The 21576-nt window shown below is 48.4% G+C and overlaps 1 protein-coding gene across 3 annotated transcripts in view; it reads right to left on the reverse strand.

Annotated features, from left to right (window-relative positions):
- Positions 1 to 4471, reverse strand: part of LCOR (ligand dependent nuclear receptor corepressor) — an 86586-nt gene extending 82115 nt beyond the window's left edge. Inside the window, exon 1 of one of the 3 annotated variants that reach the window (XM_039385034.1) lies at positions 4375 to 4470. Coding sequence is in view for 1 of the 3 variants with exons in the window: in XM_027721585.2 (XP_027577386.1) it covers positions 4375 to 4471 (97 nt within the window). In the remaining 2 variants the exon portion in view is untranslated. Of the gene's footprint in view, positions 1 to 4374 lie in introns of all 3 variants that reach the window. The other 2 variants (XM_039385036.1, XM_027721585.2) reach the window with 2 other exon arrangements.
- Positions 4472 to 21576: the final 17105 nt, after the last annotated feature.

Below are 21576 nucleotides of genomic sequence, written 5' to 3' on the forward strand. Positions count from 1 at the left end.
AAATACAATCTGACCTTTGAACCAGAACTACGTTGAACACTTGGAGACTCAAGCCTACTTCCAAAACAAGATAACACAGCTAACTGTTTGGAAGCAGCAGCTAATTCATATCACAGATATGATAGGCTGGAGCTATACAGGAGCAATAATCAAAATAAGTAATAAAGATTTCAGAATTATTCAACTACTGTACACCTTCTCTTGATTAATATTAGCTTCTAACACTTCCTGATGTATCATATTTCTTTCACAGAATCCACACTTTAATCTTAAGTATCCAAGGGCACAGAAGACCACGACTATTCAACAAATTAGTACACAGAAACAGATCAGGTACTTAGGTTGCAGTATTTCATCAGCGACAGTCATTTTAAAAAAAAAGGAAATTGCTTCACTTATTTTGATAGTAAAAGAGTAAAATCAGCAGCTAAGTAGCACCTCAATGAAACACTGGCAGAGACCAAGATGACTGGAAACCTTCTGACGTTACAGGTTTTGCTTTGAAGTCATCATTTTGCGCCCAAAACTAGGATCGCTGCTGAAGAGCACTGAACCATTCCCTCCCTGCCCCCACACCCCCAACACAGACCATAATTTAGTCAGGGAGTTTCCAAGAGTACAGCTAATATTTAACAGAGGGTCAAGCATCACCAGCTAGTAGAAATACATGCGACCACCTCAAACTACCACTCCAGTGACCACATAGCATTGCAATGCTATTACTGCCCGTATAAAAGGTGTCAGGAGGGTTTCAGGGATCCGTGGGCTATTTCCTCCCTCAAACTCCCCATTCCTTTGCTGACCCGATCTCACCAACCATTTCAAATCTAGCAAGAATCTGAACAGCAGGTGATTGGAGGCTGGGAGAGGGAAAAAAAATAAAAATTAAAATCATCACATAGATTTGTCTCAAGGTAGCTGCTTTTAGCCACTCAAAAAGATGCTAACACTCAAGACTGGTACAGAGAACAAATATGTCAGCATCAAAGAGTTATCACCTGGCACGCTGTGTCCTTACAAAGTCCTACCAGGGCATCAAGATCCCGGGTGCCACTCACTACTCCCTTACATGTGGTTCAACAGCCCAGTACATCTCCCTGCAAAGAGAGCTTCAACACCCCCTTCTCCACACTTCCCTCCACCTCCAGGCCATGGTATGCTGCTCCTTCAGTTACATCACTGATCAACAGAACTGCTCACAGACCTGTCCTCCACCGGCCACACCACCTCCCTCTCCACAAAAAAAGGGGATAAAATCCATGACAAGGAAGTTTCAGCCAGATCAGTTCCCTGAGCTACCTCCCACAGAAAGCCGCCCTGGTACAACCGAAAAGCAACTCTGTGACAGTTCAAGCTGATCTGTATCTCTGCTGCCATTCTCATTCTTTTCCTTTCCACCAGCTATGCAGTCTCACCCTCTTCCTTGCGCTAGCGCTAGTATTTGCTTGACCCCACAGCCAGCCAGTTCAGGGAGCTATCCCAGCAGAAAATTACTCCACTCCCTCCAAAAGATGATGTTTTCTGCTAGGACAGCTCCCCTGAATTGGCTCCTTGTGGACAGGTGGTCCTTCAGCTCCCCTGTGTTTTTGCTCCCTTGAGAGCATGAGCTTAGTTTGACAAACTGTCATGAATCCACAGTCCAAAGAAGAAGCCGATCACAGAAGCATGAAACGAGAGGTGAAAGTGAATTACTTAAGCAATTTTTATTGCCAAATGCACTAGTTCAAACCACGGGTATATTTTTTCTGAATGCCACACTGTGTGGTATTAGAGTGGCTTTTCAGGGAATGATGTTAACACAGAAAATCCCACACTCCTCATTTACTTTCAGAACGAAATATGAATGGGTATTTCTGAAGTAACAAGAAGGATTTTCCCATACTGATATTTAAACATTGGGAAGCAGAGTATTTATTACAGGAAAAAATTATTTAAGACTTCTACAAACAGCCAAGGCGAAACAGAATGTTACCTCATTTAACAAGTCTACTTCCAAACCTCAGGGAGCATTGTCAAAATTCACTTAAGATGTCGGAGGTGTATTTTGGGCAAGGGGTTAAGATCACAACATAATTTCAGCTGGACATCCTGGGCTACTGCAACAAACCTTTTATAATTCTATAAAAAATATCAAAACCAAAAAAAAATGTAACAATTTGCACATTTACATGACCCAACAATTTACAAAAGATTCATAGTAGGAGCAGGGCAGGTCTCGAGACCTCATAAAGCTGATCAATTTGAAGCTGAAACTATTTACGACATAGTACTATCAAGATAAAAGTCACTGAGCACTGTTACACTTTGGACTTTATTTTTTTTTTAAATGGTTTTGTACTTTACCTCCAAAAAATCCCAGTCAACTCTGTGCTTAACAGCATTCACAGTATCTTTTGTTAAACACACACAGAGGGACTTTCAGAGAGGGAAATCTTTCAGAGGAACAAAACATGTATCAAATTTAAGTATGAGGAAGAGATATGGAAGGGACAAAGGGAGAAAGCAACTTCACCAGGAGCTGGCAATTTAAATGGCTTTAAAGAAATAGAACAGGGTGTGTATAAATGGGGGGGGTGGTGTTTGTTTTAAGTTTTAGCACTTAGGGTTGCTAAGAACTTCAATAATGTAGCATTTTCCTTGAGTCTGTAGATGACACAAACTTCTCTAACTACCCAGGATTTTCCCAAAGAGCAGCCTAATGAATGGACACAATTCTTGCATTTCACCCTAACATAAGATCTTCAACAGCAGCTTTGAAACTGTCCTTTTGGGTTTGTTGTTTTTTTTTTTTTTTTCCCCTGCTCCTAATTTGCTCCTCACAGCTATCTGGTTAAACTCTGAGCAGCAGGACAGCTCCACTGGAGGATTCAGGGACCTAACGCCAGAGCAGCAGGGACTGAGAGGAAGACAAGATGACATGCTGCAAGTAGGGAGTTTAGAAAGGACTAGGACGGGTGAAGCCCAGCAGCCTGAGGTGAGATGAGAAAATGAGATAGGAGTAAAATAAATCTGGTTCAAGCAGAGGTGGAAGCCAATAAAATGTAGCAGAGATGGAATCAAAATAAAACGCCACAAACTGGATCTAAAAACATCAATAATCCATTGGAAAGAAAACCCAGCACTTTTGTGTAGTGTGAGTTTCTCAGGAACATATTACTCTTCAATCACTTTATGCATAAAACAAGTTAATTGCTTGAATTAGTCTGAAGTTAACAAGCATCTAGCACACACTTTCACATTACAGAAATTTAAACATTTAGATGAAGCCAGAAATATACACAGCAGCAGTTAAACATCCCGGTGTAACCAAAAATGGTATTTTAAATCCCTGATAATGAACTGGGATGCTGAGCTAACTGACAATAAGAGGTTTAACTCTGCACACAAGGAACTAAAGTGAATCTGTGACTGTTTTCACAGATTACCTATGCTGAGCAGTCACTGGGAGATTATGGCCATATTTGCATATTTAAAAATAAAATGAGGGTTTGTGCTCAATTACAAACAGAAGGCCAAACAAAATGAGACATACCAATGTTTTAGATAGGGATTTTTAAGATTATCCTGGAAGTTCATAGTCTACTGTTGTCAAATCTATTTTCTTTGCAGACACCTACAGAATTACTGGCCTAGAGCTGGCATTTATGTGTATGTTGGGACCCGTAGAAAAGGTCTCGATTTCTTGCTAGGGAAAGAGAAAAGGGCAAAATCTGTATTTTGAATGGAAAAAGTTACTCGAGATGAAAGGGACTTCTTTTTCAAAACCCAAAATATTCGACTGCAAGGAGCCTGCACAACAAGAAGCGCGCACGGTGGGGGGGGAAGGAGGAGGAGGAGGCGGGGGGGGGGGAACGAGAAAAGCAATCACACATCCTTTTAACCTCGCGGCCCCGCTCCCGATTCAGGGCGTCAATCCGGCACCGCGATCCACAACTTTCCGCTTCCCCCCGCCGCTCCTCCCGCCGGCTCCGCGGCCCCGCTCCCTCCCGCCTGGCCGGGCCGGTGGCAGGCGGGCCGGCCCGGGCTCGCCCCCGGGCAGTGACAGGCGGGGGCCGCTCCGCGCCGCCGGGCGCGGCCCCGCCGTAAACAAGTTTGAAGGGGCCGCGGCCGGGCCGGGCCGTGCCGGGCGGGGAGGAGCGGGCGCGGCGCTGACAGGGGCCGCACAAAAGGGCAGGGTAGGACCCCCCTCCCGGCTCCCCCCCCGGCGCAGGGCGGGGCCCGGCCCGGCGCGGCGCCTCACGGCGGCCGGCGGGGAGGGGGAGTGGGGCGGGCCCGCAGGCCGCGGCGCCGCTCGCCTCACGGCCCCCGCTCCGGCGGAGCCTCCCGCCGCCGAGGGGCCCGGCCCGGCCTCCCCGCCGCGCCGCCGTCCCTCACCTACACAGTGAATGAGCTTGTGTCGCCACGAATCGAGCTGGTGGCGGACGCCGCGTCTCTGGATGGAGCACTGCTGCCGCCCGCACGGGCTCGCCATCTTCTGGGCGGGGGCGGGGCGGGGGCGGTGGCAGCCGGCGGGGCGGGGGGAGGAGGGAGCGAGGGAGGGAGGGCCGCGCGCGCCGCGCCGCGCCACGCCCACTCGCGCGCGGCGCCCGCCCCGCCCCGCGCATGCGCTCCTTCCCCACCATCGGCCCGCACGTGCGGCGCCGCCGCGCCCGCCCGCTGGGGGGCGCTGCAGCCCCCCGGCCAGTCGTGAGGGAGGGGGGGCGGCCCCGCCCCGAGCGGGCACCGTGTCCCCAGGGGACACCCCAACCCCGAGGGGACATCCCACCCCTAAGCGGGCACCGTGTCCCCAGGGGACACCCCAACCCCGAGGGGACATCCCACCCCTAAGCGGGCACCGTGTCCCCAGGGGACACCCCAATCCCGAGGGGACATCCCACCCCTGAAGGAACACCCCATTTCTGAGTGGTCAGAGCTGAGCTGTGCCCTCAGCTGCCATCCCACCCCTGATGGGACATTCCACCCCTGAGGCGTCACCATGGCCTGAACAGCCATCCCCCCTGCCTTTGAGGCTGTCGCACCCCAGAGGGGTCAGCCCTGAAAAGGCCACATAGTTTTCCATCAGGAAGAGCTGATATCTCCTCATCTGCTCCACGGTATAGTTGTACACCCTCCAGGTCTGTTGGTGGCCATGATGCAAAGGGAAGGCACGTGGCTGCAGTGGCCGGGAGGTCCCACAGTGGCAGCTTCATGACTCAGCCACCTCCTGTACTTCAGCCTTGCACCACAAGCACAAAGCCCTCCCTCCTGGTGAGCTCAGATGTTGTAAGGTTCTGACAGAAAGCGGTCAGCACAAGGCTGAAGGGAAGGCAGGAGGAGAACACGAGCACCAGCTTCTTGCAAGCTCAGTGGATGGGCTTGGAAAGTGAAATGTCCTACTCCTAACCTTGCTGTAAGGCCAGAGATGAAGCCCATGGGTCTTGGCCTTTGTTCCCCCACTGTAACTGCTGGATCCATTATCCTCACCTTGCCCAGCCACACAGAATGAGGGAGTTGGAAAGGCATAGAGCTCAAAGCTGGCTGTATGCACGTGCGGTAGCAGGATGTCCCAGACAAGGTATTTCCCGTGGAACTGCTGTTCAGGTGCAGTTGCAGCTGCAGTAAGCCAGCTGTCCTATTCAAAGGAAACTCCAAGACCCACTTGATGCAGGCAGGTAGGAGAGCAATTAGCCTGTCCTACAAAATGAGCTCAGGACAGCTCAGTTTGGCTAGTCCAGCAAAAGGAATGCAAAACTGAGCTGTGATTGCTCTGCCAATCTATCAGGAAAGCTTCAGCAGGGAAACAGTGGACAGAGCTATCTGAAACCCAGTGGTAGCATAGGGACAGATTATTAATTGACTCTTAATACTCTTATGGAGGAAATCAGAGGATGGTTTCTCACTGTAGGAGGTGGAACATCCCAGAGCAGACAGCAACCAGAGTAGCAAGAGGCAAAAGCCCATTTCAAGATGAAGCTTCCATGTGAAGAGGGCAATGTAAAGCTTGTTTTCATGAGCAGAGCAGACAGGTTTAGGGAATTCAGGTCCTAAATCGAAAGCTCTTAGCAATGGAAAGAAGGAAAGCATGACCTATGGCGAATTTCTATGTCACAAAGAGTGGGAAAACCCTTTGGGCACCTCCGCTGAGGAATGATCCCCTAGCTGCAATTCATTCCAATTGTTGGCAGTGTCCTGGTCTTTGTTCCACCTCTTTTTCAGTGTGATGAGGCATTGGAGACTATATGTCTTGAGATCCAGAAGCGGGGAATCTTCCTTCCGTTCAAAGTCCAGGCATGTTTCTCGCTAGCACCTGAATTCATGTCTGTTAGGAACTGTACTAATCACAGAAGTACTTCTTTCCTGGGAGCTAAATAATCTAAACAAAGTGATGGCAGTGTGAATGCTTTAAACTCCAACAGAGAACTTCTGTCTGCAGTCTGCATGGCAGCAAGAACAATGAGTGGACATGCTGCTAGAGAGGCTCATGGGTGCTGACCTTGCGTCTCATCAGTCCAGATGCACCAGGACTAGTGCATGCCCACTGTGATCTTCACAAGAGCCTTCTTGCAAATTATCCTTTGCAAGATTCTTCTCTTGCTCTGATGCCCACAAAATAAATTTGGGGATGGGGAGCTTGCTGGCAGCAGGGCTTTTTGCCATCAGGCTGTTACTATCTCCTTCTTTCCTCTGCTCTTGGTTTGCATCCCTGCTATGACAGGCAATCGGGTCACATAATGTCAATCTTGAATTTATCAATCTCCATTTCAGAGCAAGTTTGGTTTCTTGCTACCATTAACTACTTTCTGGAGGCCTCTCCCAAATTTCCCTTCCCTATTGGCTGCAGACCCACTCCTAACATACCAGCAGCCCATGCTCCTCAATGCACTCACACCTAGGCAGCGCTGTAGTGGTCTTTTAAGCATCTTTAATCCTCAGCATTCCCCTAACACAATTCTGTGCACAGCCTCCACGTGGCCCTCCTTTTTCTAGGATGGACAAGTTTCATAGTTTGTCCTTCTGTGGCAGTTTGGCTATTGCCCAGGCAGTATCAGCTGTCCTTCAGCACACCAGATCGGTTCTGAACAGTCTTTTCCTGAGCAAGCCTGAACAGCGTTACATGTGCCTTTCCACTAAGCATGCCTGCCCTCTGGAGAAAGAACCTTGCCTGAAAGTCACCTCCTACAGCTTCGATTCATGAGCCTTGGTGACTTTAACTGTTCTGGTTGTGCCCTGCCACTCTCTCATCTGCCCTATGGCTGGAGCTGGCACTCCCATGCAGAGCCAGCAGGAAGGAAGCACGTGCTGTCTGGCACATCTCCCTCTGATTATACTGTCTCTAATCTTGACCCCCAGCACTAATTAATAGAGAGTTCCAGTTTTGTTTTTCTCTTTTTTTGCAATCCTCTGTTCCTAGATTTATATTTACATAGCAAACTCTTTGAGATAGCCCCACAGTTCTATCCTGTGCTGGTGCTGCACCTACCAAAAAGCTTCTAATTTCTGACTGGGACCCATATAAGAATTAATTCATTTTCCAAACCCTGCTGCCCACCCCTCTGGTCTAATCACAACAAATACAAACAATTTGGACTTCTTACCTACTGCCAAAGCAGAGAGGAAGAAGATGAGGAAAGCATGAGCCAGAGGATCCAGTACATAAAGCAGCAGAAAGTTTAATTCCATGAACCTCCTGTGGGGAGGTGCAAATAGAGGGCCAAGGTCCACTTTATGAAAGGATAGCTACATCTGGAATCACATGCTAAAACTTTTGTGTTCAGAGGAGTGGAGAAAAAGGGTATAATGAACAGTGGGACTGGCCTCAGGAGACACATCAAGAGTGACAGCTGAGTGAGCAATCACAAACCTACCAAGGCTGTGGGCAGATCTGACTTGATCCCAGAGTTAGGCTAGATCGGGTCTGATACACCAGAGCTTGCACCATGCTGCCACCAACACCATCGGACAGTTTTGTTCAAGCCAAAGTGGATCCACCATTTTCCTGGCCAGCACCATCAGCAGGCCCCAGCAGCCATTCCTCTGCTCGCTCCCACAAACATCTCAGCACAAACCTTCTAGCTTTGGCTCCCCCCCTTCCCCACGAGCCATGAGACTTGCTGCAGTGGCAGTGTTGTTGTCTCCCTGTTTCACAGTGGCTCCCCTTTGATGTTAATTGTTTGCAGGCAAAGCTTAGTGGAGAGCATTGCTGTTCTCTGGTCCATCTGCTAGTTACCACCAAGCCGCCCAGACCAGTCGAGAAAACACTTTGATGTTAATGAGCTGCAGACAATTTCATTTTACACTGAGCAGGGCCTGACATCTCAGAGGTAAGACTTTCAAGGCAGATCCTACAGCAAGTCTCTCCCACATCCGTTTCACCATAAGAACAGAAAATACTCAGAAAGACATTAGAGCAGAAACCTGTCTTCTCACACAGTCTTGCATCACCAATATTATTACAGCCTCAGAGATGCCAGAGGCAGGGAAGTAGTGAGAGTTAAAAATGATCCCATAGAATCTCATGGCCTTTATGGGATTCAGTGGAAGCTTGATTTACCCCTTGCCCCATAAACTGCCTGTCTCTCTGGTTCTGCAGCAGGAATGCACAGGAATGGGAGAAGGGGATGAACTATAAATTGCTGATTTGCCAGAGACTGGATCCTGTGTGGCTGCTTCTCCAGGCAACCCCATTCTGAACATGGTACCTTCTCCCTCAGCACGTGAAATGGACCAGTGCAGTGAAGTGAGACTTGCACAAGCAGCCTCAGACTATCCTCTGACTTAAGTGGATATGCCAGCAAAACCCTTTTCTGTTGATCTGCTCCAGGCAGCAGCATGCTGCCAAAGGGCGTGCAAACCTACAGGTCAGCGAGGGACCCATCGGAGACAGGGTACAAAAGAGCCCATGGACGTGTTGCAGCTTCCCCTGGCTTCAGTCAGCCTTTGTCATGGGTCCCAGACAGGGAGGTCAGGACTCCTCCCTAGGGTAACTAGTCAGGTTACCCTAGAGGGAGAGCCCGGATTAGGCAGAGCTACTGCTGTGGAGAGGTGGTGTGGGAAGCGGGGAAAGGTGGGAAAGAAATCTCCCCAGTGGAAAATTGAGGTACCACAGCCTCAGGAAGAAAGCACCGAATCACAAGTAGGAACAAAGACAAGTGAGAAAAAGGCACAAATTCAATTTTGTAACCCTCTGCCCATCGTCAGCAAAGTGTATTTACCATATTACACAAACTCTACCTTCTACCCACACACTGTGAGCTTTTGAATGAAGAAGCGAGTGACTTAGTCCTCTGGGGAGCCCCAGCCAAGCAGAACCAAAAGCAGACTATGTCCTGTCAAGTAGAGCAACAAATAAAACTTCACTGAAGGTTAAGGAGAAACATGCCTTCTTCTGAGGAATGTCTCAATTCCAATATATTGCCTTTGTTGAATGATTTATAGTAACGAGAGAGAGAGATACTATCGTCTCAGTTTTCTCGCCAGGACAGGATTGTTCCCTGCAGTAGGCTGGATTACGAAGTTAAAATAATGCAAGCCAAGACCAAATTCTTGTGCCATGCCCATTGCAGGGAGGAGCTCATACAGATGTGTGTGAGCCTACACTGAAATAAAACCTAACAAGGTAGATTTTTTTTCTTTTTTGTAATGAAGAAAAAGAAAGCGACATCACAGAGAAGGCCGTGACTGATCGCAGACCAAGGAGACAACACTGCAGTTTGGAAAGTCTACCTGAGTCAACGGGAAGAGACACAAAATTAACCTTCGACAAATAAACAGCACTTGCTGAGCAACAAAAGTCACTCCATCCAAGCAAAGTTTGTGGGCCATGTGGGCCATACAACTGCACATCCTGCAAGAGATGAGACTGACAGACAAGAGGCAGTTGAGGACAGCACGGAGTGACACACACCATGATTCACAGATAGTGGAAGGAACACATCATGATTTACACTGCTGGGCAAGAGTCTGAGAAGCACTGTGGAGTGAGTGCAGGACAGATGAAGAGGGGAGTAATTAGATCCCTTTTTCAGAGAGTTTAACTCTCACATGCAATAGCAGCTTCACTAGAGATGGACAGACTATCAGCCTGAAAGCACAGAGATATTCATTAAGTTTAGGATGGATTTCAGTCCACAAGACAATGTGTTGTCAGAAATTGTAATATTAATGTAAATAGAAAGCAGTAGACTTGTAAGGTGGACAGGAATAATCCAGGGCTTACAGGAGGGAGTTTATCCCCATTAAAGGAACAGGAAAGCTGAAGGGTTGAATAAATGTACTAGAAAAGATCATCTTTGTAATAAAAGGAAGGATGATGCAGCAAGGTGAACACTAGGTCAACTTGTAACTGTTTTGAGAGGATGAGGAAACGTTCACCTGAAACTGGGGTAGAGCTGGAACAGCCAAGCTGTCTGCAGCAAGTTCAGCTTGAGGTAGTTTTTTTGTCTTTATCATAGGCTCAAAGTATATAATGCAATACCTTCAAAAGTCTCAGGATGGGTTTAAAAATAAAGAAAAAAATCAAGAATGGAGATATTGTAGGCAGATAATAAAGCCCTTCATTTACACACAGATACCCTCCAAATCCAAATAAAAGCATCCAAAACCCTCAATATGAGAGTCAGTGATGAATACAACACTGAGTATTTTTCTACCCTGGATGTGTCCACGGGGCTTTGCAGCTGCCCTTAGCAAAGCAAAACAAGTTTGTGAGATATCTTTATCTTAGGCTGTTGCTGGGGCTGCGTCTGGCACCCACGACGATCCAGAAAAAAGCAGATTTGATTCAGCTCTGTGTGCTTTACTCCAGTGCCACTGTCCCTGGCACACACGAAGCATATCTCCTCTGCGTGACACATGCACACAAGGCAGCACAATTGGTCACACGTGTGTGATGGATGAGCCATTTTGCTGCTGAAGGAACAGGTAACTGCTGAGTTCTACTTTTCTCCACTTGAGGGGAGAGGGTCAGGTGTGTTTTCTCTGTGTCACTGCTGACTGTCAGGAAATTCAGAGGAATTTAATCAGCTTTGGTCTGATTCTACAAAATTTGCAAGAATGGTGGCAAATCTCAATATAGTTCCAAAGCTCTTAGCAGAGTGATTAGCAGACAACAAGGTCTCTGTGGGTGTCATTAAGGAGCTTGGTCAAAACTAGGAATGCTATGGAAAGAGGAAACAACAACATGTTAACTCACCCAAGCATGCGGATAACTCATTGAAAGTTTGGTGCATCCTCAGAGAGAAACAAGAGGAACAAGCAGTTGCACCTTACAAGCCTTCCAGCAACCCGGCGTGTGCAGTGTCCACAAAATGAAGGGTGCAAAGAATTTGAAAACTCTGAGTTACTCACCAAAAAGCCCCAAACCTGATATACTACAAGAATAAAGGCAGCTCTCAAGAATGGCTTCAGATGTTGGTGTCCCGCACTCACAGCCATGCTCAAAACTCTGCTCAATGTTAAATGTGTTTGTGGTCCCTGTGAAGGTGTGAGAGAGGTGCTGGAGGCTCAGTGACAAGTGTCTAATCATGAAGGCACTTGCCAGAGAACTTTAAAGCCCTTCAGATATGAAACCACTGAATTATTTTATGCAGTGTACAATGTTCTGCTTAAGCTGGCTCTGGTAATCAAGAAGTGAAAAGAGGGAAACACGCCACAGTTTCTGAATGGAGATTGAGGAAATTAGGGAATGATTATCATACCCATCACCCTGGGGAGAACTCCAGTATGGGTATAAAAAACTTACTGTCTTTATACACAGTAAGCTGACCTTAACCAGCAATGACCATAAAATGCTTCTTGCCATTATAGAAGATGGGAGGGAGCACATGCAAGTAGAAAAAATATCTGCCCTTCTCCAAGGTGACAAAAGTTTTCTTTCAGGTTACAACTGTACATTCAGCAAACTGAATAAGGAGCTGGTGAAGAAAGACATTTTCATAGAGCAAAGCCCAGAGTTAGACACATGTGAATTTTGTTTTAAAAAGTAACAACAACAAAAACAGCAACAAACCCCAAGCCAATGTAAGATCTTGTCTCGTTTCAGTAGCAAGACGATTTCCAGAGAAGCAGTTCAAGATGTGAAGCCACAGAAGATGATTCAGTTTACTAGCACAGTATTTGTCCAGGTTCCAGAAAGAAAAGAAAAAAAAGAAAAAAAAAAAAGAGGAAAAAATAAAAGAAAAAAGGGGAGGCAAGTGCACCTGGGATGTTGTTTAAACTACTAGAGAACAGTTTTACATTGACATGTGAGTGATACTGAACATGCACTATTGACCACCTGATTAGGACAGTGGAATGAAAAAACAGCCGAAGGACTTTAAGAGGTTGTCAGGGGAGAAAACATAATGACAATGGGAGACATTAATTGCCCCCATATAGTCTGGGTAAATACCATGTCAAAGAATGATGCAGAGACTGTATTTTTAGCCCTCATAAATGGATTGTTCTTAGAATGACCACTCAGAGGAGCCAAGTGGAGGATGAACTCTTGATTTAGTCACAAGTAGTACACAGGAGGGAGTTTGAAATGTAATAGTGAACAGTCACCTTGCTGTTACAAACACAATGTACTCAAATATTACTGCAAGAGAGGAAAAAGCAACAAAAAAAGTACACTGCAGTGCAATGTAACTTAGAAGGGAGATGAGCATATTCTCCTTCCAAAGGGAATAATTATAAAAGTCAGGAGTGTAATTAAGAATTTTTAAGTAGCTAATGAAAGGACAAATTGCTTGCAATGACATTGAGACCCTGCATTTAAAGCTTTAAATATGCTATCACTCAAAGTATTCTAAAAACCAAAAATAATAAAAAAACGAAGTCTGGAACAGTTCAATTCTGCCAAGTTCAATAAATAAGTAATAAAACCCTACAACCCAACACATTTAAGCCAGCCACATTTGGTTTTGAAGAGCAACTTTCTAAAAACATGAAGATTACTAATAAAAACATGTTTTACACAGTAGGGAGAAGCCTACAGGGACTCAGGGACCCAACAGCGAGCTTTAAGGGAAGCACAGTGCAGAAAAATGACCTTGACTAGAGGCTACTGTCATCAAACACAGCTGTGCACATCCAAACTTTTTTTGCTTGGCCCTGAGTATCCTGCACCACCTCCCAGGCAGCTGCATTTTTAAAGGAATAGGTACGTGTAAAAGTTCTACTGAAGTTTGGGTCCAGCCTTGTAATTGCCTCACTCCATCATGTGGCTCCCAGCAGGCTGAAGGAAATATTGCTGAAATAATAAGGTGGTGGCTGAGGGTTCCAGACCAGATTTCAGGCCCTGTTAACTTACAGACATTTTGTTAATAGATGGCTCTGAAGTGAATAGTCAAATGGGAAGCACTGAGGTCTGAGGAATTAGCCACTAGTCAAAGCACCAGGAGAGAGAGACAACAAAGACAAAACTGAGCCCAGCTTGTGGATCTGGGAGGGGTTACTGATTCACCAACCTTGCTCTCTTATGGAGATGTTTAGAGATGTTGATAGAGATGGGGATTAGGAGAACAGCTGTCCATAGCAGTGTGGTGTTGGCTGCTGTCCCCTCTTTCCCTGGTTGCTAATGGCACTCCAGAGATCCTGTCCTGCTCTGACCTATTCCTTTTATCCAGGCCATTAATAGCACTGCCTTCTCTGGAGTCTGCCTCCACCAGCATCCGGAGAAGTCTGACTTATTCATTTTCCTCCAGTGGCAGCTACAGTTCATGAGCAAATACATCCTGCAGGTCTCTTCACTCACGCGAGATTGTAGATAACACTCACTCTTGTCCACTGGTGAAAATGGACCGTAGTGGTGCTTAACTGTCCCTTAGCCACGCTTCAAAGCCTATAAAACCACAAATTTAGCCTGAAATAGTTCCTCATGTGTTGTACCAGTTGTTTCCTCAAACATTATGATCATCTCTTATACACTTAATGTGCATTTTTGTAATAAATTAAGTACTTTGACTATAAGCTAAGTGCAATCCTAGGTCTTGGAATTTCTGATACACAGACATTGTCCAGTCTGCACATTTTCATTGCACCACATTGTCAACGTCCCACGTGCACTTTGCAAGACTTTTGATGGGCTATAGACACAGTGCTCTTTAGCCTTATCAGGCTATTTTAATGACTCTGTCATGCACGTCCACCCCAGACTGCAAGGGTGGAGCTGGTAAAGCCCCGTTTCCTGAGCTTGTGCAGCATTGCTCTAGTGAGCAAGTGGTATTCAGGAATCCCTTTGCCCCCAGGTGCTTGAAGGAGAGCTGCTTTATTTAGGGACAAGCTCCAACTGTCTCTAAGTAACTGAGAAAGTGTATTTTCTGCTGCTCCTCTACATACTTCCTGGATCTAAAAATAAGCTATTTGAAGATGCAGTTTCTAATACTCACCAGTTCACCTGGGAACAGAGCTTGTACACAATATTGATATCGTACATGATTTCACAACCTTGTAACTCACCCATTGACTAAGCCTACCAGCCTCACTCAATTTACCTTGCTTAATGTTTTCACATGGGCTTCTGGGTCTCCCTTGCATTAAGCTTGGGGTGTTAAATCCATTTGTCCTAGTAGCGTTATCTCCTAAGGCTCTGTCATCACCTAACCAGAATCTTTTGAGGTTAAACTAGAAATACTATGTCCTTTATCTCCCTCATCCATTCCTGGTACAAGTTCTTCTCCTTCTAAGATTTTATGACAGCCTGCGGCCACTGATTTTTTGGGCTTCTCCACAAGTTTTGCTATTTGCTGTGGTCACATCAGGCAAGCCAGAATCTTGGCATACTGGAAAGGTGTTGAGCCAGAGGATGGTGCATTGCAGCTCTCGTGGGAATGCTTGGTGTAGGCAGAGCGTGCCGCCTGGAATGATGCCACAGAGATAAGCAAGAGCGGAAACTGACTGGGAGAACCTGGTCAGTAGGAGGAGAGCAGGAAGTTGTGAAGCACTGTTAGTAAATCAGGTCATTGTAAGGACATAAAAGGGGATGACATGGATAAGACATGTCCTGAGGAGGTGTGTGAAAGGGTGGTAGAAAGGGCCCTGAGCAGATGTTCTCCGGGGCTGGCAGCAGACACACCTGACGTAGCCTTGAGAATAAACTGTACTGTCTTCAAGGCTACAAGAAGAATAAAGAGTAGGAATCGTGCAGTTACAGGAATCTTTAATTTCACAGTGAATGACAGGCGGTAAACAGCACCATAATAGCAGCACTCAGGTATCATCTGACAAGACAGAAAGCAAACTTCCTTATCAATTCAGTGTAACATAAAACACAACATCATTTCAGACACGGGTTCGGTGGATGGTGAGCCTGCTCCATCAGTCAGGGATCAGACCTTCAGGGAAGAACAGACACCTAGTGCAGGCAGAGATATGAGGAGAGGTGTGGGAAGAGAGGAGACACAAGACAGCTGCAGCCAAATCCCAGAAGTGGGTTTAACTCTGTTTCAGTGAAGGTGATTAGGGGAACACAGGAAGTGATGAGATACCTAACAAAACAGGAAAAGCACAATAGAAATCATCCTTACATGAGGCTGCCAGTTTCTTAGACTAAGGCACTCAATTCAGAGTTAAGGACGATGCGCTACAAACCAAGAAAAAACAGCTGCTAAAAGTGAAGATGAGCCCCAGGGTTGGTAAGGAGATACAGGAGATACTGCCCAGGCTGCATCAGACATGAGCATGACCAGGCTGTGGTACAGATATTAACCACGTATCCTGAGAATAAACTCAAGCTAGTATATCCATTGGTAATTTCAGAGGAGCCAAGTGCAAGCTTCCAAAATGCAGAGGCAGCACAGGGTTTAGAGTGATTGCAAGTGCTGAGAGTAGTAGTTCCTCACAGAGGAAGAAGGAGACCTTGACCTTGTCAAGGGATGAGAGAAGTAGGGTGAAATTTAATGGCAGAAAGGGCAAATTAAATACTTGGGGCCCAGCAGCAAGGACATTTGCTATAAACTGATGAAATGTAGGCTCTGAAGGAATAAAAAGACCTTACAGCGCTGAAGGATGAATATGAAGCAGCAGCATGATGCTTCTGTGAAAAAGGAATGGCATGATCCTAGGATGCATCAGACAAGTTATTTTTAGCAGAGACAGAAACATTATTGCCATTGCGCAAGGCGCTGTAAGACTTCCTCCAGAATATCCTTGCAGCTCTGCATCCAGAAAGGATAAATTTCCACTGCACAGAGAAAAACTATTTGGATACTCAGGCAAACAAGCACAAGCTGATTAAGAATCTGCTAAAAGAGTTTGGCTTGTTCTGGACAGACAGAGGCTGAGAGGAGACAAATGTATTTCTGAAAAACCACTAGAAGAAAATTAAAAATGTTAAGAAAGTATGTAAGATGTACAATAATGAAAAAAAACATATTAAGCTTAGATGGTGAATTTGAGAGTTTATACCCCTGCTAGGATTGATGTTCTGGAGCAGCCTTCCAAAAATGGTAACGAGGCAGAAGAACCTGGATCAATTTAACATACAGTTTGATAGAACTCCCTTCATTATTTTCTAAGTGAAGGTGGCCTGGAAATGGACAGTTCAGCCTGGGACACAGCTGCTGTCTGGCAAAGGAGTCAGCAGTGCTAAGGTTATTTGGAACAGGTGCTGCTTCACTTCAGGCTTTCAGGTTTCTGCTGGTCACTGTGACCATGAAGAATAACCAATTTTCTTCTTAACTTGCTTCTAAAGGTACTGAGGTTTTCCTTCTTCTGGAGCACTAAATACAAGCTCTGGGCCTGATGCATTGGTGCTCCCAGCATTACAGTCCCAGAGGTCTGCTCACACATTAGGCTTAATGCTATTGCCAGATTAGGGTCAGGATGGAATTTTCCTGGATTGACAGAAAAACTGTGGTTGCATTTTTTGTGTGGATTTGGTTGGGGCCTTTTTGTTTTCTTTTGTTTTGAGTTTTTATTTCTCCAAGCGCACATCTATTTTCTAGATCCTACATAATTTTTTTTCATAAATTCTCTGCTGTCGCCAGGCTGAAGACTGATGGTCCCTTAATCTCCTTGCTTGCTTCCAGTGCCTTGTTACAGCTGCAGCTTTTTTTGCTGAGAGAAGTCTGGAAGCATTTGCAGCACCTGGTTTTGGGGTGAGTGAAGCAAGTGTCCAGTCTAGAGGCACCAGCAGGACCTTCATTGCATGTTTACTCACAGCTGGAGGACCCCGGACTACAGGGTGACCCTGGAGGACTGCCCCAGTGTGAACACAAGCACACATGGTAACAGCAACAGTAGCTGTGAGAGGGAACATAGGCATTAACACACGCTCTCAGCTGTACAAGCACAGATTTAAAGGACACACAACAACTGTCTGGCCTGTAGGGCTTGCTTTCAGGCAGGTGGGGATTTGGGATGAGGGGTGTGTAAGAGAGCAGAGAAGGTGTGGTGGGAGTGAGGGAGCTCCAAACCTGAAGGTGCTGTATGCCTTAGGGGGATGAGCACCTCTCCCGGCTCTGTGGGCTCCTCTGAGCCCAGCTTTTCAGCAATCCCAGCACCAAACTGCCATGGCCACTCTCAGCAGGCACCCTGAAGCTGGGTACCCCTGTGAGAGAATCCAGACTGGGGAGGCACAGACATGCCACAGCAGCAGCCTCTGCTTTGGGTCAGGAGCTCTGAGCTCTCGGGTGTGCTGAGTCAATCTGAATCTCAAGGACTGCTGGCTCCAAGGAAGGGAATGGGTGCCAAGAACAAGGACCATTGCAGAGCCAGGTTCTTGCCTGGCACCTCTCCCCACAGGGGTCCCTGTCAGCTTTCAGGATGAGTATGCTGAACATCTTAAGGGTGAACACCATAAGTGTGGAAAAGCACACCCACCTCACGGCAATGTGGGTGCTTCGCACCTGACAGCATCCAACTCCAAGGTCCCAGAATAACCTTTCCTTAGGATAAGGGACTCTGCTGTTGCCGGGGAAATGTTGAGTTCTGCAAAAAAATGGGGACAAGGGCCATGCAGCCTTCAGCCCCAGGCAGAGATGCACAAGGAGTGCTGCTGCCAGACTCTCCTGCTGCCCCACTGCCTCTTGCACATGGGGTCCAAACCAGCTTATGCACAGAACACAGGCCCCTCATCTTCCAGGTTTTACCCACTATGAAAGACCAATCTGGATGCCCTTTTAGCTGCTTTCTAGCTTGGACATCACATTCAGGACATACTAATGCAATAGGGAATGAAAAGGGAAAGGAAGAAGGAAGGTGTGAAATCGGCATCAATACGTTAGAATTTTGTTCCAGCAGAAAAGTGTAGATGGCAGGGAGGGACAACTGCAGGAGATTGGAGTCTGCAGCAGGAACTGAAGGGGAAAGGCTGAGAGTGCCTTGAAGAGAAGCAGAGTGAAAATCCCAGCTCTTCTTAGTGACCTCTCAGAAAACACCCTCTGTGTAGCCTCCAGTCACAGGCTGCTGCAGCTCTGGGCAGAGCCTCGCATGTGGGCAACGAAGGATGCTGCTGCTTGTAGAAGGAAGGTTGGCTGTCCTACACACACCATGTGCCTTGGGTGAAGTGGATTTGTTTTCAAGAGACTCCTCCCAGGAGCTGGGGTTCCTATGAAACCCCAGTTCTGCTCCTCATCTCTGGCTTGCCTCTGGCCTAGGAAACCCCCACAGGTACTGCTGCTACCAGCTGGGCAAAGGCCGTGCTTGAGCTGCACCACAGTCTCTTCCAAAGGGCATTTGCGAGGTGAGTGGGACTATTCTGGGCCAGTGGTGTGGCCACCAGCAGGACTTACCTCTCAGTGTGCACAGAGGAGAGCTGAGACATGGCTGTGCCTTGGGACCTCCAGGTCCAAACTACCAAACTGGGCTGTCTGCAGTGCAGCAGGGTGCTCTGCCTGGCACCGGGAGGCACATGGAGCTGCCTGCCATCGAGCCAGGGGCCACCTGTGCAGGCAGCAACTCCAACAAGTGCCAAAGGCAAGCGTGTCCCATCTCTCTTAGAACTCAGGGGGTGCTACCATGGCAGCTACGGTCACCCCAACAGCTGCAGCCATGCCTGCTGGCTGCTGGGACAACTGAGAGATGTGCTCCAAGTGCTGCACCTTGCCATTGTCCCCAGTACTCTCCAGATAGCTCCCGCCAGCACCCATGTTTCCAGAGAGCTGGCTGTGCACCACTTCCTGCACTCCTGCCTCCTCTTTGCAACAGTGCCTTTGCTGCTGGCTGGGTAGCAGGAAAACACCTTTCTGCAACTCTCACACCCTCCACAACAGACCTTAAATCAATAACCCAGAACACACAGCCAGGTTATTGCTAACGGAAACCATTAAACTGTAACACGGAGGGATAAAGTCAGCCTCTAACACTTGAAGATTTATAGGGCACAACAGCAGGGTGTTAATTCTTTTGGCAACACAAACGCTTTCACACGCCCTGCCTTTCCTCACTCTCAGAAGCAAAGAGAGAGGACCATGTGCAGCCCAGCCCCAGGAATGCAAGGACACAGCCTTGTTCATACCACAGCCAGCGGCACACATATTTGGGGTGATGGCCTGCTCACGGGGCTGCCTGAGTGCACACACCTCAGGTCCATGGGGTAGCACATCCCGAGGGGTCAAGGGTGTGCTCTGAAAGCAGATACATCCTGTGCCAAACTCTGCCTTTGCTGTGATGCTCCTGCCTGCCTCCACAGCTACACCACAGGTTTGAGGAAAGGCTGTAAAGAAACTTTCAGACCCCCTAAAGCTGTTGTACAAACAAGCCCAGCTCTAGGGCACACAAGCCCTTCCTCGGGCTAGAATCAGCCTACAGTTTGAGGGTGTTTTTGCATTACAGGCTTCTCCCTGTAATGCTTGCTTGGATCCACATGCCTCAGCACTGCTGTGGCAGCTGTGAGACCAGGAAGATGCTGGTCAGCACCACCACTGGCCCAACTGCTCTGGGCAGGAGAGGGGCTGCAGGTGTGCTGCAGCCACAGGGCTTTGCATGAACTCCCAGAAAGGGGGACACACGCTCCTCCCAAGTCCCCACTAGGCCCTGGCTGTCACCCCCTCCTGCCAAGCTGATGTCCCTGGGAAGAGCTGCATTATTCATTAACAGCCCCCTGCCCACCTCCCCACCATCCTGCTCATACCTTTGCCTGCAGCTGCCTCCTTGGACCCTCCCTTGTACAAAGTCCAGGGCCAAGCAGGAGAGGACAGAGTGGGAGCTCGCTCAGGGTCACCTGGAGACAGCCTCACTGCACCCCACATCCCTGGGTACTGCAGAGGCCTTCCTGGGCTGAGCTATGGAGCAGCATGAGTCACCCAGTGTGCAGGCAGGAGCACCTTCCTCCATCTAGGTAAGCAGCAAGGGCACGGATGTGCACCAACCCCTGTGCTAATCCCAGACCATAAGACTGGTGCAGCACACCCCAGGCACAACCCCAGGGGCCTCAGAGCCCTGAGCATAATCCAAGTGGTAGCATCAGCTTGGCTGAACCCCCATCCTGCATCACACCACTGGACACCCCACCCTGGGTTTACTGCCCCCTTTCCCTTTCCTGCTCTCCCACTAGAGGAGTGGGCATAGCCCCCTCCCACCCCAGGCACTGTGAGGAACCCTGGTGCAGGGTCCATCACCTGCCTATCCCTTCCCTCCACATACTCCCAGCTCTGCAGAGCCCAGCTGGGCAGCTGCAAGCTCCCCTACCCCAGGTGTGTGAGAGGGGGCCCAAATGGGCACCACTGCACCCTGCCCAAGCCTGACCCAGTCCTGAAGCCACAGTGCCATCTCAGGGCTCCCAGTTAGCACTGCCAGCTCAGCCCCACCTGCAGGGGATCCCGGGCTTATCCCAACCCAGGAGCAGCCCAAAGCATGGCTTTCCCTTGTTGCCAGCACAAGAGCAGGATGCAGGGCCTTGGTACTGCTGGCTCTTGGCAAGCTGCAGGGAAGATGCTTGGCAGTAGGCCCAAGCACATGCCTTTGGGGGCTGCCTTCAATCAATCTTCTCCCTCCATGAGCTGCAGTGCACTGGGAGAGCCTGGACAGGTATCAGCTATCCATCCCTATCACTGTCCATTCCTTTCTGCCAAGCACCATCCCATTGCAGATGCCTGTAACCTCTCTGCAGTCACACCAACATCTCTCCCTCAGGAGAAACCCAGAGATATCAGACATCCCTCTCCTGGCAAGCTGGAGCAAAGCCAAGGAGCGGGCTCGAAAGGGCCAGGCAGACATGGCAGGGGGCGCACTGCCCTCGGAGAGAGCAGAGCCCTGCCCGAGCTCCGGCCAAGGGCTCCAGCCGCTGTTCCCGGCCCACGCCAGGGAGCGGCGGTGGAGGATCTTGCACTGCCCCCCCGTGGCCATGGCGGGAGGTGCAGGTGGACCCGAGACGCCTGGGAGGCACGGGGCGCCAAGGCCTCCAGCCAGCAGAGCCCAAGAGACGGTCGGAGGGGTCCTCAGAGAGGCGCTCACCCCGTGCCAGGCCATTGCAGGCTGTCACAGTGACAGTCGCAGGCTCGATGACCGCAGTCCTGCCCCACTCTCCACAGACACCCCACTCCTGTGCCCAGCCCCCGACCTGTTCTATGCCTTATGGGGCCAGACCACAGCAGAGTCCTCGGGGTCCTGAGGGGTCACAGCCTGAGTCCATGCCTGGGAATGGCCCATGCAAAGGAGGAGACAAAGCGGTGCTGC

The sequence above is a fragment of the Pipra filicauda genome, unplaced genomic scaffold (assembly GCF_003945595.2).
Source record: "Pipra filicauda isolate LSUMZ 115617 unplaced genomic scaffold, ASM394559v2 scaffold390_size662804_pilon, whole genome shotgun sequence".
Classification (NCBI taxonomy): Eukaryota; Metazoa; Chordata; class Aves; order Passeriformes; family Pipridae; genus Pipra; species Pipra filicauda.